This window comes from Pongo abelii, chromosome 6 (assembly GCF_028885655.2).
Source record: "Pongo abelii isolate AG06213 chromosome 6, NHGRI_mPonAbe1-v2.0_pri, whole genome shotgun sequence".
NCBI lineage: Eukaryota > Metazoa > Chordata > Mammalia > Primates > Hominidae > Pongo > Pongo abelii.
The window spans coordinates 83,881,038-83,899,498 of NC_071991.2; the positions used below are offsets into that span (position 1 = coordinate 83,881,038).

At 46.8% G+C, this 18,461-nt stretch overlaps 1 protein-coding gene across 1 annotated transcript; it reads left to right on the plus strand.

Moving 5' to 3' along the window:
- Positions 1–7,864: 7,864 nt before the first annotated feature.
- ERVW-1 (endogenous retrovirus group W member 1, envelope) lies at positions 7,865–17,260 on the plus strand. Its single transcript, NM_001304543.1, has 2 exons — positions 7,865–8,400; positions 15,029–17,260. Exon 2 carries the CDS (start codon positions 15,257–15,259, stop codon positions 16,871–16,873), a length of 1,617 nt encoding a protein of 538 aa, NP_001291472.1. The 5' UTR covers positions 7,865–8,400; positions 15,029–15,256; the 3' UTR covers positions 16,874–17,260.
- The last annotated feature ends 1,201 nt before the right edge of the window (positions 17,261–18,461 follow it).

The window sequence follows — 18,461 nt, forward strand, 5'->3', positions numbered from 1 at the left end:
GGAGGAGATATGTTACTTAACAATTCTGTTCCCTTGGAAGATTTCCTGTCTCCAGTGTTTGTAAGGGCTACTCCCTCAATGTAGCAGTAATGCTTTCACTCTGATGGGAAGTCACAGTGGAATTCTGGGTCTCCAAGAATTAGTGTTAGTGCATACACAGTGTCTGATAATCCCCAGAGTGTTTGGTGCCCTTGGATCCTGTGAGGAAGGCTTGGAGAAAAGAAGATTCATGGCAAGAACTTGTGATGTGATGGCAGGGCCTTTTCTCTGGCTCTTCATTCTTAGTCTGACCTAGGTGTGAGAATTAGGTCAGGGGCCATGACTATATTGTGGTGACTCAAACCAGGCCTTTGTTTACTAACTGGGAAATTTTTAAATTGTAAGAATCAAGTAGGATCTTTGCCCATGTATTTTTGGTCTTAAGAACCCAAATGATATGGCTCCAATGACTGGAGGAACACCAGGGTCCTTGGTCTCGTGCTGATTTAGATAAAACGACTGTCAGGCCTCTGAGCCCAAGCTAAGCCATCCTCCCTTGTGACCTGCACGTATACATCCAGATGGCCTGAAATAACTGAAGAATCACAAAAGCAGTGAAAATGGCCTGTTCCTGCCTTAACTGATGACATTCCACCATTGTGATTTGTTCCTGCCCCACCTTAACTGAGTGATTAACCTTGTGAAATTCCTTCTCCTGGCTCAAAACCTCCCCCACTGAGCACCTTGTGACCCCTGCCCCTGCCCCAAGAGAAAACCCCCTTTAATTATAATTTTCCACTACCCACCCAAATCCTATAAAATGGCCCCACCCCTATCTCCCTTCGCTGACTCCTTTTACAGACTCAGCCCGCCTGCACCCAGGTGAAATAAATAGCCTTGTTGCTCACACAAAGCCTGTTTGGTGGACTCTCTTCACACTGACGCTCATGACATTTGGTGCCGAAACCCAGGACAGGAGGACTCCTTCGGGAGACCAGTCCCCTGTCCTTGCCCTCACTGTGTGAGGACATCCACCTATGACTTTGGGTCCTCAGACCAACCAGCCCAAGGAATATCTTACCAATTTCAAATCAGGTAAGTGGTCTTTTCACTCTCTTCTCCAGCCTCTCTTGCTACCCTTCAAACTCCCTCTCTCGCTACCCTTCAATCTCCCTGTTCTTCCAATTCCAGTTCTTTTTCATCTCTAGTAGAGACAAAGGAGACACATTTTATCCATGGACCCAAAACTCCAGCACCAGTCATGGACTTGGGAAGACAGTCTTCCCTTGGTGTTTAATCACTGCGGGGATGCCTGCCTGATTATTCACCCACACTCCATTGGTGTCTGATCACGGCAGGGACTCCTGCCTTGGTCACTCACCCCCATTCCCTTGGTGGTAAGTCAACTGCAAAAGCAGGGGACGCCTGCTTTGGCTGCTCACCCACCCCCTTCTCTGTGTCTCTGCCTTTCTCTTTAAACTTACCTCCTTCACTACGGGCAACCTTCCGCCCTCCATTTCCCCTTCTTCTCCCTTAGCCTGTATTCTTAAAAACCTAAAACCTCTTCAACTCACACCTGACCTAAAACCTAAATGCCTTATTTTCTTCTGCAACACCGCTTGGCCGCAGTACAAACTTGATAATGGCTTTAAATGGCCAGAATATGGCACTTTCAATTTCTCCATCCTACAAGATCTAGATAATTTTTGTGGAAAAATGGTCTGAGATGCCTGACGTCCAGGCATTCTTTTACACATTGGTCCCTCCCTAGTGTCTGCTTTCAATGCGACTCATCCCAAATCTTTCTTCTTTCTCTCCTGTCTGTTCCTTCAGTCTCCACCCCAAGCTCTGAGTCCTTTGAATCCTCTTTTGCTACAGACCCATCTGACCTCTCCCCTCCTCCCCAGGCTGCTCCTCCCCAGGCTGCTCCTCACCAGGACAAGCCAGGTCCCAATTCTTCCTCAGCCTCTGCTCCCCCACCCTATAATCCTTTTATCACCTCCTCTCGTCACACTCGGTCCAGCTTACAGTTTTGTTCTGTGACTAGCCCTCCCCCACCTGCCCAACAATTTCCTCTTAAAGAGGTGGCTGGAGCTAAAGGCATAGTCAAGGTTAATGCTCCTTTTTCTTTACCTGACCTCTCCCAAATCAGTTAGCATTTAGGCTCTTTTTCATCAAATATAAAAACCCAGCCAGTTCATGGCCCATCTGGCAACAACCCTTAGAGGCTTTACAGCCCTAGACCCTGAAGAGTCAGAAGGCCGTCTTATTCTCAATATGCATTTTATTACCCAATCTGCTCCCAACATTAAATAAAGCTTCAAAAATTAAATTCCGGCCTTCAAACCTCACAACAGGACTTAATTAACCTCACTTCAAGGTGTACAATAATAGAGTAGAGGCAGCCAAGTAGCAATGTATTTGAGTTGCAATTCCTTGCCTCCACTGTGAGAGAAACCCCAGCCACGTCTCCAGTGAACAAGAACTTCAAAACGCCTGAACCACAGCAGACAGGCGTTCCTCCAGGACCACCTCCCCCACAAACTTGCTTCAAGTGCCGGAAATCTGGCCATTGGGCCAAGGAATGCCTGCAGCCCAGGATTCCTCCTAAGCCATGTCCCATTTGTGCAGGACCCCACTGGAAATCGGACTGTCCAACTCACCCAGCAGCCAATCCCAGAGCCCCTGGAACTCTGGCCCAAGGCTCTCTGACTGACTCCTTCCCAGATCTTCTCGGCTTCGCGGCTGAAGACTGACACTGCCCGATCACCTCAGAAGTCCCCTGGACCATCACGGATGCTGAGCTTCGGGTAACTCTCACAGTGGAGGCTAAGTCCATCCCCTGTTTAATCGACACAGGGGCTACCCACTCCACATCACCTTCTTTTCAAGGGCCTGTTTCCCTTGCCCCCATAACTGTTGTGGGTATTGACAGCCAAGCTTCAAAACCCCTTAAAACTCCCCCACTCTGGTGCCAACTTGGACAACATTCTTTTATGCACTCTTTTTTAGTTATCCCCACCTGCCCAGTTCCCTTATTAGGCCGAGACATTTTCACCAAATTATCTGCTTCCCCGACTATTCCTGGGCTACAGCCACATCTCATTGCCACCCTTCTTCCCAACCCAAAGCCTCCTTCGTATCTTCTTCTCGTATCCCCCCACCTTAACCTACAAGTATGGGACACCTCTACGCCCTCCCTGGCAACCGATCACACGCCCATTACTATCCCATTAAAACCTAATCACCCTTACCCTGCTCAATGCCAGTATCCCATTCCACAACAGGCTTTAAAGGGATTGAAGCCTGTTATCGCTCGCCTGCTACAGCACGGGCTTCTAAAACCTATAAACTCTCCATACAATTCCCCCATTTTACCTGTCTAAAAACCAGACAAGTCTTACAGGTTAGTTCAGGATCTGCACCTTATCAACCAAATTGTTTTGCCTATCCACCCTGTAGTGCCCAACTTATACACTCTTTTGTCCTCAATGCCTTCCTCCACAACTCACTATTCTGTTCTTGATCTTAAAGATGCGTTTTTCACTATTCCCCTGTACCCCACATCCCAGCCTCTCTTTGCTTTTACCTGGACTGACCCTGACACCCATCAGTCCCAGCAGCTTACCTGGGCTGTGCTGCCACAAGGCTTCAGGGACAGCCCTCATTACTTCAGCCAAGCTCTTTCTCATGATTTACTTTCTTTCCACCCGTTTGCTTCTCAGCTTATTCAATATATTGATGACCTTCTACTTTGTAGCCCCTCCTTTAAATCTTCTCAACAAGACACCCTCCTGCTCCTTCAACATTTGTTCTCCAAAGGATATCGGGTATCCCCCTCCAAAGCTCAAATTTCTTCTCCATCCATTACATACTTTGGCATAATTCTTCATGAAAACACATGTGCTCTCCCTGCCGATTGTGTCTCCGACTGATCTCTCAAACCCCAACCCCTTCTACAAAACAACAACTCCTTTCCCTCCTAGGCATGGTTGGATACTTTCGCCTTTGGATACCTAGTTTTGCCATCCTAACAAAACCATTACATAAACTCACAAAAGGAAACCTAGCTGATCCCATAGATTCTAAATCCTTTGCCCACTCCTCTTTCCATTCCTTGAAGACAGCTTTAGAGACTGCTCCCACACTAGCTCTCCCTGACTCATCCCAACCCTTTTCACTACACACAGCCGAAGTGCAGGGCTGTGCAGTCAGAATTCTTACACAAGGACAGGGACCATGCCCTGTAGCCTTTTTGTCCAAACAACTTGATCTTACTGTTTTAGGCTGGCCATCATGTCTCCATGCGGTGGCTTCTGCTGCCCTAATACTTTTAGAGGCCCTCAAAATCACAAATTATGCTCAACTCACTCTCTACAGGTCTTATAACTTCCAAAATCTATTTTCTTCCTCACACCTGATGCATATACTTTCAGCTCCCCGGCTCCTTCAGCTGTACTCACTCTTTGTTGAGTCTCCCACAATTACCATTCTTTCTGGCCCAGACTTCAATCCAGCCTCCCACATTATTCCGGATACCACACCTGACCCCCATGATTGTATCTCTCTGATCTACCTGACATTCACCCCATTTCCCCATATTTCCCTCTTTTCTGCTCCTCATGTTGATCACGTTTGGTTTATTGATGGCAGTTCCACTAGTCCTAATCGCCACTCACCAGCAAAGGCAGGCTATGCTATAGAATCTTCCACATCTATCATTGAGGCTACTGCTCTGCCCCCCTCCACTACCTCTCAGCAAGCCAAACTGATTGCCTTAACTCAGGCCTTCACTCTTGCAAAGGGACTACACATCAATATTTATACTGACTCTAAATATGCCTTCCATATCCTGCACCACCATGCTGTTATATGGGCTGAAAGAGGTTTCCTCACTACGCAAGGGTCCTCCATCATTAATGCCACTTTAATAAAAACTCTTCTCAAGGCCGCTTTACTTCCAAAGGAAGCTGGAGTCATACACTGCAAGGGCCACCAAAAGGTGTCAGATCCCATTGCTCTAGGAAATGCTTATGCTGATAAGGTAGCTAAAGAAGCAGCTAGCGTTCCAACTTCTGTCCCTCACGGCCAGTTTTTCTCCTTGCCATCAGTCACTCCCACCTACTCCCTCACTGAAACTTTCGCCTATCAATCTCTTCTCACACAAGGCAAATGGTTCTTAGACCAAGGAAAATATCTCCTTCCAGCCTCACAGGCCCATTCTATTCTGTCATCATTTCATAACCTCTTCTATGTAGGTTACAAGCCACTAGCCCACCTCTTAGAACCTCTCATTTCCTTCCATCGTGGAAACATATCCTCAAGGAAATCACTTCTCAGTGTTCCATCTGCTATTCTACTACCCCTCAGGGATTGTTCAGGCCTCCTCCCTTCCCTACACATCAAGGTCGGGGATTTGCCCCTGCCCAGGACTGGCAAATTGACTTTACTCACATGCCCCGAGTCAGGAAACTAAAATACCTCTTGGTCTGGGTAGACACTTTCACTGGATGGGTAGAGGCCTTTCCCACAGGGTCTGAGAAGGCCACCGCAGTCATTTCTTCCCTTCTGTCAGACATAATTCCTTGGGTCGGCCTTCCCACCTCTATACAGTCCAATAACGGACCAGCCTTTATTAGTCAAATCACCCGAGCAGTTTTTCAGGCTCTTGGTATTCAGTGGAATCTTCATACCCCTTACTGTCCTCAATCTTCAGGAAAGGTAGAATGGACTAATGGTCTTTTAAAAACACAGCCCACCAAACTCAGCCTGCAACTTAAAAAGGAGGATAGAGCCCCAAAACTCGCCAACCAAGCAAGTAATTATGCTGAACCCTCTTGGGCACTCTCTAATTGGATGTCCTAGGTCCTCCCAAATCTTAGTCCTTTAATACCTGTTCTCCTTCTCTTATTCAGACCTTGTGTCTTCCGTTTAGTTTTTCAATTCATACAAAACCGCATCCAGGCCATCACCAATCATTCTATACGACAAATGCTCCTTCTAACAACCCCACAATATCACCCCTTACCACAATATCTTCCTTCAGCTTAATCTCTCCCACTCTAGGTTCCCATGCCGCCCACAATCCCTTTCGAAGCAGCCCTGAGAAACATAGCCCATTATCTCTCCATACCACCCCCAAAATTTTTGCTGCACCAACACTTCAACACTATTTTACGTTATTTTTCTTATTAATATAAGAAGACAGGAATGTCAGGCCTCTGAGCCCAAGCTAAGCCATCATATCCCCTGTGACCTGCACAAATACATCCAGATGGCCTGAAGTAACTGAAGAATCACTAAAGAAGTGAAAATGGCCTGTTCCTGCCTTAACTGATGACATTCCACCACTGTGATTTGTTCCTGCCCCACCTCAACTGAGCAATTAACCTTGTGAAACTCCTTCTCCTGGCTCAAAACCTCCCCCACTGAGCACCTTGCAACCCCTGCCCCTCCACTACCCACCCAAATCCTATAAAACGGCCCCACCCCATCTCCCTTCGCTGACTCCTTTTTCAGACTCAGCCCGCCTGCACCCAGGTGAAATAAACAGCCTTGTTGCTCACACAAAGCCTGTTTGGTGGACTCTCTTCACAGGGATGTGGGTGACAATGACACAGACACACATGGAGTGGTTTTAAGGAGCAGAGAGTTTAATACACAAAAAAGAAGGAAGAGGCTCCCCTGTACAGACACAGAGGGAGGGGGCTCCAAGCCGAGAGAAGGAAACCCAATGTGCAGTGGAAAAGTGGTTGATTATACTGGGAGGCTGGAGGAGGCGGTGTCTGATTTGCATAGGGCCCAGGGGATTGGGTTGACCAGGTGTGTCATTCATGTACCCCACAAAAAACCTGGCCCTCCCATCTTATGCAAATGTGGGTTGCCATGATGTTCTGAAAACACATGAATTATCTGGAGGGGTCCATGACACTTGGTACATGTGCGGACAAGGAGAAGAGGGTGAGAATCGCCATGGTGGCCATGGTGGCCATGTTGGGTGGACCTAGTTTTTAATGGCCTGCATTTGCAAATCAAAGTTTGCTGGCCTGGCTCTTTAAGCTGCCTTTTCTGTTAGAAAAGAAATGGTTTGGAATGGGGGAGGGTTGCTTCTTATTACAAGAAAATTTCCAAGAACCTTTACCCTTTCTAGCTGCCAAAAAACTATTTCTTAATAACTTCTGTATTACCATAATTAGGCAGCACCAAAGATCCCTGCAGGTCAGACCACTGCAATTAACATGCTGGCTTTACTGCCGATTATGGTAGCTACATCCACCTGGCCTCTCACATTGCAACTGCCTGACCTCTGCCACCCCACGAGCCACTTATCCCCACTATAATCAGCCCATTTCGATTGCAACATCTCCCACTTATTCCCGACATTGTGGTATATCCTATAGATGAATTCATTCAACATCCATTCCAACACCACCTCTCTTGCCTTCCTATACTCTCTGGAGAGTGAATTACTGAGTCACATGATCTTTACTGCAGTCATTTGTGGCTATGTGACATAGTTCTGGACAGTGAACATCGATAGAAGTCCTGGGGCGAGCTTCCTTTCTGGGATGAGGGCAAAACGCCTGGAGATACAGCAATTATCTTGCAGCTGAGAGACAGGACTAGCTGGATTTCCTAGGCCAACTAAGAATCCCTAAGCCTTGCTGGGAAGGTGACCACATCCACCTTTAAACACGGGGCTTGCAACTTAGCTCACACCTGACCAATCAGAGAGCTCACTAAAATGCTAATTAGGCAAAAACAGAGGTAAAGAAATAACCAATCATCTATTGCCTGAGAGCACAGCAGGAGGGACAACGATCGGGATATAAACCCAGGCCTTCGAGCCAGCAACAGCAGCCCCCTTTGGGTCCCTTCCCTTTGTATGGGAGCTCTGTTTTCATGCTATTTCACTCTATTAAATCTTGCAACTGCACTCTTCTGGTCCATGTTTGTTACGGCTTGAGCTGAGCTTTTGCTCGCCATCCACCACTGCTGTTTGCCACCACCGCAGACCTGCCGCTGACTCCCATCCCTCCGGATCCTGCAGGGTGTCCACTGTGCTCCTGATCCAGCAAGGCACCCACTGCTGCTCCCGATCGGGCTAAAGGCTTGCCATTGTTCCTGCATGGCTAAGTGCCCGGGTTCATCCTAATTGAACTGAACACTAGTCACTGGGTTTCATGGTTCTCTTCCGTGACCCACGGCTTCTAATAGAGCTATAACACTCACCGCATGGCCCAAGATTCCATTCCTTGGAATCTGTGAGGCCAAGAACCCCAGGTCAGAGAACACGAGGCTTGCCACCATCTTGGAACCGGCCTGCTACCATCTTGGAAGTGGCTCACCACCATCTTGGGAGCTCTGTGAGCAAGGACCCCCCGGGAACATTTTGGCAACCACGAACGGACATCCAAAGTGGTGAGTAATATTGGACCACTTTCGCTTGCTATTCTGTCCTATCCTTCCTTAGAATTGGAGGAAAATACCAGGCACTCGTCGGCCAGTTAAAAATGATTAGCGTGGCCACCGGACTTAAGACTCAGATGTGAGGCTATCTGGGGAAGGGCTTTCTGATAACCCCCAACCCTTCTGGGTTGGGGACTTGGTTTGCCTCGAGCCAGCTTCAACTTTCAGTTTTCTTGGGGAAGCCGAGGGCCGACTAGAGGCAGAAAGCTGTCGTCCTGAACTCCTGGCAGTAGCCAGTTGAGATCATGGTGTAGCCAGAAGTCTCTACTCAACAGTCGCCCATGCATGCACCCCCATCTTTCCTTCTGACCCATACCTCCTGGGTCCCAACCACAACTTTCTTCAAAGTGTAGCCCCAAAATTCTCCTTACCTCTGAATATACTTCCTCTGATCCCTGCCTCCTAGGTACTAATGGTTCAGACTTTCATTTCCTCTAGCAAGTTGTATCTCCAAAGGGATCTAAGGAAGCTCTACGCTGCTGCGTCTTTAGGCACCTAGGCTATAACCCAGGGAGTCTTATCCCTGGTGTCCCTCCCAATTTAGGCATACAGCTCTTGACATGGGCAGTTATGTAGGACCCATTCCCCACCACCCTTGCCAGGGCCCCAAGTTTGTAAATGGCTAAGGGAAAAGATAGAGGAGAGAGAGAGAAATGGAGGAGAAAGAGAGAGAGACAGGAGAGAGAGAGTGAGAGAGACAGAGGACAGAGAGAGACAAAGAGGAGAGAGAGAGACAGAGGAAAGAGAGCGTCAAAGAGAGAAAGAAAGAAATAGTAAAAAACAGTGTGCCCTATTCCTTTAAAAGCCAGGGTAAATTTAAAACCTGTACTTGATAATTGAAGGTCTTCTCCGTGACCCTATAGCACTCCAATTCACTTTGTGGTCAGCGTAAATAAGAGCGTAGGCTGAAAGCACTGAGGCCATTGACAACCCATAGCTTTCCTATCAAAAATCCTTAACCCAGTAACCCGCAGATGGACCAAATGCATTCAGTCGGTAGCAGCAACTGCTTTGCTAAAAGTAGAAAAGTAACTTTGAGAGGAAACCTCATTGTGAACACACCTCACCTGTTCAGAATTATTCTAATCAAAAAAGCAAAAAGGTAGCTTACTAACTCAAAAATCTTTAAGTATGGCGCTATTCTGTTAGAAAAAGGTAATGTAACTCCAACCACTGATAATTCCCTTAACCCAGCAGATTTCCTAACAGGGGATTTAAATCTTAATTACCATACAAAGGTCCAACCAGACCTAGGAGGAACTCCCTTCAGGACAGGAAGATAGATGGTTCCTCCCAGGTGATTGAGGAAAAAAACCACAATGGGTATTGAGTAATTGATACGGAGACTCTTGTGGAAGCAGAGTTAGAAAAATTGCCTAATAACTGGTCTCCTCAAACATGTGAGCTGTTTACACTCAGCCAAGCCTTAAAGTACTTACAGAATCGAAAGACTATCTCAATCCTGATTCAAAAGGTTAGCTACACCCTCTCTGTAATGAATTTGCATAAGAACTTGTTTATGGGAATGCATCTTGATGGGGCAGCTGGGTTGTTATAAAATACTCAGGAACCCAGCCCAGCTCTAGGACTCACCCCTGAGCGCAAAGGCAATGTTGGGCACGCTGGTAAAGGACCACTAGAATCCAGCAGCCTGGACCCCTTTCTTTGTGGTCAAGAGAGGTGGGAAAACAGGTGCAGGACTGCTACATCGGTGAGCGTAACTAATCCGATAAGCAGAGGTCCACAGGTGGTGATGCACCCTGGAAAGAATAAGCATTAGGACCATAGAGGACACTCTAGGACTAAAGCTCATCAGAAAATGACTAGGGGTGCTGGCATCCCTATGTTCTTTTTTCAGATAGGAAACGTTCCCCGCAAGACAAAAACGCCCCTAAGATGTATTCCGGAGAATTGGGACCAATTTGATCCTCAGACGCTAAGAAAGAAACGACTTATATTCTTCTGCAGTACTGCCTGGCCATGATATCCTCTTCAAGGGGGAGAAACCTGGCCTCCTGAGGGAAGTATAAATTATAACACCATCTTATAGCTAGACCTCTTTTGTAGAAAAGGCAAATGGAGTGAAGTGCCATAAGTACAAACTTTCTTTTCATTAAGAGACAACTCGCAATTATGTAAAAAGTGTGATTTATGCCCTACAGGAAGCCCTTAGAGTTTACCTCCCTATCCCAGCATCCCCCTGACTCCTTCCCCAACTAATAAGGACTCCCCTTCAACCCAAATGGTCCAAAAGGAGATAGACAAAAGGGTAAACAGTGAACCAAAGAGTGCCAATATTCCCCGATTATGACCCCTCCAAGCAGTGGGAGGAGGAGAATTCGGCCCAGCCAGAGAGCATGTGCCTTTTTCTCTCTCAGACTTAAAGCAAATTAAAACAGACCTAGGTAAATTCTCAGATAACCCTGATGGCTATATTGATGTTTTACAAGGGTTAGGACAATTCTTTGATCTGACATGGAGAGATATAATGTTACTGCTAAATCAGACACTAACCCCAAATGAGAGAAGTGCCGCCATAACTGCAGCCCGAGAATTTGGCGATCTCTGGTATCTCAGTCAGGTCAATGATAGGATGACAACAGAGGAAAGAGAATGATTCCCCACAGGCCAGCAGGCAGTTCCCAGTGTAGACCCTCATTGGGACACAGAATCAGAACATGGAGATTGGTGCCGCAGACATTTGCTAACTTGCGTGCTAGAAGGACTAAGGAAAACTAGGAAGAAGCCTATGAATTACTCAATGATGTCCACTATAACACAGGGAAGGGAAGAAAATCCTACTGCCTTTCTGGAGAGACTAAGGGAGGCACTGAGGAAGCATGCCTCTCTGTCACCTGACTCTACTGAAGGCCAACTAATCTTAAAGGATAAGTTTATCACTCAGTCAGCTGCAGACATTAGAAAAAAACTTCAAAAGTCTGCCTTAGGCCCGGAGCAAAACTTAGAAACCCTATTGAACTTGGCAACCTCGGTTTTTTATAATAGAGATCAGGAGGAGCAGGCGGAACAGGACAAACGGGATAAAAAAAAAGCCACCGCTTTAGTCATGGCCCTCAGGCAAGCGGACTTTGGAGGCTCTGGAAAAGGGAAAAGCTGGGCAAATTGAATACCTAATAGGGCTTGCTTCCAGTGCGGTCTACAAGGACATTTTAAAAAAGATTGTCCAAGTAGAAGTAAGCCGCCCCCTCGTCCATGCCCCTTATGTCAAGGGAATCACTGGAAGGACCACTGCCCCAGGGGACAAAGGTCCTCTGAGTCAGAAGCCACTAACCAGATGATCCAGCAGCAGGACTGAGGGTGCCTGGGGCAAGCGCCAGCCCATGCCGTCACCCTCATAGAGCCCTGGGTATGCTTGACATTGAGGGCCAGGAGGTTGTCTCCTGGACACTGGCGCGGTCTTTAGTCTTACTCTTCTGTCCCGGACAACTGTCCTCCAGATCTGCCATTATCTGAGGGGGTCCTAAGACGGGCAGTCACTAGATACTTCTCCCAGCCACTAAGTTATGACTGGGGAGCTTTATTCTTTTCACATGATTTTCTAATTATGCCTGAAAGCCCCACTACCTTATTAGGGAGAGACATTCTAGCAAAAGCAGGGGCCATTATACACCTGAACATAGGAGAAGGAACACCCGTTTGTTGTCCCCTGCTTGAGGAAGGAATTGCCTGAAGTCTGGGCAACAGAAGGACAATATGGACAAGCAAAGAATGCCCATCCTGTTCAAGTTAAACTAAAGGATTCCGCCTCCTTTCCCTACCAAAGGCAGTACTCCCTCAGACCCAAGGCCCAACAAGGACTCCAAAAGATTAAGGACCTAAAAGCCCAAGGCCTAGTAAAACCATGCAGTAGCCCCTGCAGTACTCCAATTGTAGGAGTACAGAAACCCAACAGACAGTGGAGGTTAGTGCAAGATCTCAGGATTATCAATGAGGCTGTTGTTCCTCTATACCCATCTATACCTAGCCCTTATACTCTGCTTTCCCAAATACCAGAGGAAGCAGAGTGGTTTACAGTCCTGGACCTTCAGGATGCCTTTTTCTGCATCCCTGTACATCCTGACTCTCAATTCTTGTTTGCCTTTGAAGATCCTTCAAACCCAACATCTCAACTCACCTGGACTATTTTACCCCAGGGGTTCAGGGATAGCCCCCATCTATTTGGCCAGGCATTAGCCCAAGACTTGAGGCAATCCTCATACCTGGACACTCTTGTCCTTCGGTAGGTGGATGATTTACTTTCGGCCGCCCATTCAGAAACCTTGTGCCATCAAGCCACCCAAGCGCTCTTCAATTTCCTCGCTACCTGTGGCTACAAGGTTTCCAAACCAAAGGCTCAGCTCTGCTCACAGCAGATTACTTAGGGCTAAAATTATCCAAAGGCACCAGGGCCCTCAGTGAGGAATATATCCAGCCTACACTGGTTTATCCTCATCCCAAAACCCTAAAACAACTAAGAGGATTCCTTGGCATAATAGGTTACTGCCGAATATGGATTCCCAGGTACGGCGAAATAGCCAGACCATTAAATACACTAATTAAGGAAACTCAGAAAGCCAATACCCATTTAGTAAGAAGGACAACTGAAGTAGAAGTGACTTTCCAGGCCCTAACCCAAGCCCCAATGTTAAGTTTGCCAACGGGGCAAGACTTTTCTTCATACGTCACAGAAAAAACAGGAATAGCTCTAGGAGTCTTTACACAGATCCGAGGGATGAGCTTGCAACCTGTGGCATACCTAAGGCAATTGATGTAGTGGCAAAGGGTTGGCCTCATTGTTTATGGGTAGTGGCAGCAGTAGCAGTCTTAGTATCTGAAGCAGTTAAAATAATACAGGGAAGAGATCTTACTGTGTGGACATCTCATGATGTGAATGGCATACTCACTGCTAAAGGAGACTTGTGGCTGTCAGACAACTGTTTACTTAAATATCAGGCTCTATTACTTGAAGGGCCAGTGCTGCAACTGCACACTTGTGCAACTCTTAACCCAGCCACATTTCTTCCAGACAACGAAGAAAAGATAGAACATAACTGTTAACAAGTAATTTCTCAAACCTATGCCGCTCAAGGTGACCTTTTAGAGGTTCCCTTGACTGATCCCGACCTCAACTTGTATACTGATGGAAATTCCTTTGTAGAAAAAGGACTTTGAAAAGTGGGGCATGCAGTGGTCAGTGATAATGGAATACTTGAAAGTAATCCCCTCACTCCAGGAACTAGTGCTCAGCTAACAGAACTAATAGTCCTCACTCGGGCACTAGAATTAGGAGAAGGAAAAAGGGCAAATATATATACAGACTCTAAATATGCTTACCTAGTCCTCCATGCCCATGCAGCAATATGGAAAGAAAGGGAATTCCTAACTTCTGAGGGAACATCTATCAAACATCAGGAAGCCATTAGGAAATTATTATTGGCTGTACAGAAACCTAAAGAGGTGGCGGTCTTACACTGCCGGGATCATCAGAAAGGAAAGGAAAGGGAAATAGAATAGAACTGCCAAGCAGATACTGAAGCCAAAAGAGCTGCAAGGCAGGACCCTCCATTAGAAATGCTTATAAAACGACCCCTAGTATAGGGTAATCCCCTCCGGGAAACCAAGCCCCAGTACTCAGCAGGAGAAACAGAATGGGGAAACTCACAAGGACATAGTTTTCTCCCCTCGGGATGGCTAGCCACTGAAGAAGGGAAAATACTTTTGCCTGCAGCTAACCAATGGAAATTACTTAAAACCCTTCACCAAACCTTTCACTTAGGCATTGATAGCACCCATCAGATGGCCAAATCATTATTTACTGGACCAGGCCTTTTCAAAACTATCAAGCAGATAGTCAGGGCCTGTGAAGTGTGCCAAAGAAATAATCCCCTGCCTTATCGCCAAGCTCCTTCAGAAGAACAAAGAACAGGCCATTACCCTGGAGAACACTGGCAACTGATTTTACCCACATGCCCAAATCTCAGGGATTTCAGTATCTACTAGTCTGGGTAGATACTTTCACTGGTTGGGCAGAGGCCTTCCCCTGTAGGACAGAAAAGGCCCAAGAGGTAATAAAGGCACTAGTTCATGAAATAGTTCCCAGATTCGGACTTCCCCGAGGCTTAGAGAGTGACAATAGCCCTGCTTTCAAGGCCACAGTAACCCAGGGAGTATCCCAGGCATTAGGTATACAATATCACTTACACTGCGCCTGAAGGCCACAGTCCTCAGGGAAGGTCGAGAAAATGAATGAAACACTCAAAGGACATCTAAAAAAGCGAACCCAGGAAACCCACCTCACATGGCCTGCTCTGTTGCCTATAGCCTTACAAAGAATCTGCAACTTTCCCCAAAAAGCAGGACTTAGCCCATACGAAATTCTGTATGGACGGCCCTTCCTAACCAATGACCTTGTGCTTGACCAAGACGGCCAACTTAGTTGCAGACATCACCTCCTTAGCCAAATATCAACAAGTTCTTAAAACATTACAAGGAGCCTATCCCCGAGAAGAGGGAAAAGAACTATTCCACCCTTGTGACATGGTATTAGTCAAGTCCCTTCCCTCTAATTCCCCATCCCTAGATACATCCTGGGAAGGACCCTAACCCAGTCATTTTATCTACCCCAACCGCGGTTAAAGTGGCTGGAGTGGAGTCTTGGATACATCACACTCGAGTCAAACCCTGGATACTGCCAAAGGAACCCGAAAATCCAGGAGACAACGCTAGCTATTCCTGTGAACCTCTAGAGGATTTGTGCCTGCTCTTCAAACGACAACCAGGAGGAAAGTAACTAAAATCATAAATCCCCATGGCCCTCCCTTATCATATTTTTCTCTTTACTGTTCTCTTACCCTCTTTCACTCTCACTGCACCCCCTCCATGCCGCTGTATGACCAGTAGCTCCCCTTACCAAGAGTTTCTATGGAGAATGCATCATCCCGGAAATATTGATGCCCCATCGTATAGGAGTTTTTCTAAGGGAACCCCCACCTTCACTGCCCACACCCATATGCCCCGCAACTGCTATAACTCTGCCACTCTTTGCATGCATGGAAATACTCATTATTGGACAGGAAAAATGATTAATCCTAGTTGTCCTGGAGGACTTGGAGTCACTGTCTGTTGGACTTACTTCACCCATACTGGTATGTCTGATGGGGGTGGAGTTCAAGATGAGGCAAGAGAAAAACATGTAAAAGAAGTAATCTCCCAACTGACCCAGGTACATAGCACCTCTAGCCCCTACAAAGGACTAGATCTCTCAAAACTACATGAAACCCTCCGTACCCATACTCGCCTGGTAAGCCTATTTAATACCACCCTCACTGGGCTCCATGAGGTCTCGGCCCAAAACCCTACTAACTGTTGGATGTGCCTCCCCCTGGCCTTCAGGCCATATGTTTCAATCCCTGTACCTGAACAATGGAACAACTTCAGCACAGAAATAAACACTACTTCCGTTTTAGTAGGACCTCTTGTTTCCAATCTGGAAATAACCCATACCTCAAACCTCACCTGTGTAAAATTTAGCAATACTACAAACACAACCAACTCCCAATGCATCAGGTGGGTAACTCCTCCCACACAAGTAGTCTGCCTACCCTCAGGAATATTTTTTGTCTGTGGTACCTCAGCCTATCGTTGTTTGAATGGCTCTTCAGAATCTATGTGCTTCCTCTCATTCTTAGTGCCCCCTATGACCATCTACACTGAACAAGATTTATACAATTATGTCGTATCTAAGCCCCGTAACAAAAGAGTACCCATTCTTCCTTTTGTTATGGCAGCAGGAGTGCTAGGTGCACTAGGTACTGGCATTGGTGGTATCACAACCTCTACTCAGTTCTACTACAAACTATCTCAAGAACTAAATGGGGACATGGAACGGGTCGCCGACTCCCTGGTCACCTTGCAAGATCAACTTAACTCCATAGCAGCAGTAGTCCTTCAAAATCGAAGAGCTTTAGACTTGCTAACCGCCGAAAGAGGGGGAACCTGTTTATTTTTAGGGGAAGAATGCTGTTATTATGTTAATCAATCCGGAATTGTCACTGAGAAAGTTAAAGAAATTCGAGATCGAATACAACGTAGAGCAGAGGAGCTTCGAAACATTGGACCCTGGGGCCTCTTCAGCCAATGGATGCCCTGGATTCTCCCCTTCTTAGGACCTCTAGCAGCTATAATATTGCTACTTCTCTTTGGACCCTGTATCTTTAACCTCCTTGTTAACTTTGTCTCTTCCAGAATCGAAGCTGTAAAACTACAAATGGAGCCCAAGATGCAGTCCAAGACTAAGATCTACCACAGACCCCTGGACTGGCCTGCTAGCCCACGATCTGATGTTAATGACATCAAAGGCACCCCTCCTGAGGAAATCTCAACTGCACAACCTCTACTACGCCCCAATTCAGCAGGAAGCAGTTAGAGCGGTCGTCGGCCAACCTCCCCAACAGCACTTAGGTTTTCCTGTTGAGATGGGGGACTGAGAGACAGGACTAGCTGGATTTCCTAGGCCTACTAAGAATCCCTAAGCCTAGCTGGGAAGGTGACCACATCCACCTTTAAACACGGGGCTTGCAACTTAGCTCACACCTGACCAATCAGAGAGCTCACTAAAATGCTAATTAGGCAAAAACAGGAGGTAAAGAAATAGCCAATCATCTATTGCCTGAGAGCACAGCAGGAGGGACAATGATCGGGATATAAACCCAGGCCTTCGAGCCAGCAACGGCAACCCCCTTTGGGTCCCCCCTCCCTTTGTATGGGAGCTCTGTTTTCATGCTATTTCACTCTATTAAATCTTGCAACTGCACTCTTCTGGTCCATGTTTGTTACGGCTTGAGCTGAGCTTTTGCTCGCTGTCCACCACTGCTGTTTGCCGCCACCGCAGACCCGCCACTGACTCCCATCCCTCCGGATCCTGCAGGGTGTCCACTGTGTTCCTGATCCAGCGAGGTGCCCATTGCCGCTCCCAATCAGGCTAAAGGCTTGCCATTGTTCCTGCATCACTAAGTGTCCAGGTTCGTCCTAATTGAGCTGAACACTAGTCACTGGGTTCCACGGTTCTCTTCTGTGACCCACAGCTTCTAATAGAGCTATAACACTCACCACATGGCCCAAGGTTCCATTCCTTGAATCCATGAGGCCAAGAACCCCAGGTCAGAGAACATGAGGCTTGCCACCATCTTGGAAGCAGCCCGCCACCATCTTGGAAGCAGCTCACCACCATCTTGGGAGCTCTGTGAGCAAGGACCCCCAAGTAACACAATCATGAGGGTGAAAACGCATGGGCCACTAATGGTAGAGCAAGAAAACAGAAAGGCCTTGGTTCCTCGAAGGCATCAGTGAGCTGAAAGGCCTGCCCTGGACGTCCTACTCCTAGGCGTTTTTCTGCCTGAAGCAGATTAAACTCTTTGTTCACTTCTCTAAGTAGAGCTCCTATTACAGCCCAAATCAATCCCCACCCCAGATGACGTCATCCTATTGATACCTCTCGAAGTCTTCCTGTCCTTAAACTTCCAGCTTCCCCAAAACCCCACAGAAGATCAGCAGTCTGCTCTGCCAAGGGAGCCTGGGCCTGACTGGCATAGCTCTCCCTTACAATAGTAAGCAATTAATTCAGCTTTGCAACTTGATCAGTCCAAAGTGGCTGCCAGTTTGAAAATCTCAGAAAGGTACCATATGTGCTAAGAGAAGCCCTGACATGAGGGCCTAAGCCAAAAGTTGGCCCACATCCTTCCTCTTCCAAATTTAGAATGGGCACTGTAAGGATAAATATGAATTTAAAATAATAAGTTTAATTCCACCTGTTGAAAATGAGGCAAGAAATTTTCCTCTCCTCCCTTTATGTCAGGTTATTACTTGAGAAAACTTGTATGCACTTTCTCAGTCTCTTTGAAATATATATATATATATATATATTTTATTTTTTTTTTTTTTGAAACGGAGTTTTGTTCTTGTTTCCAGGCTAGAGTGCAATGGCGCAATCTCGGCTCACTGCAACCTCTGCCTCC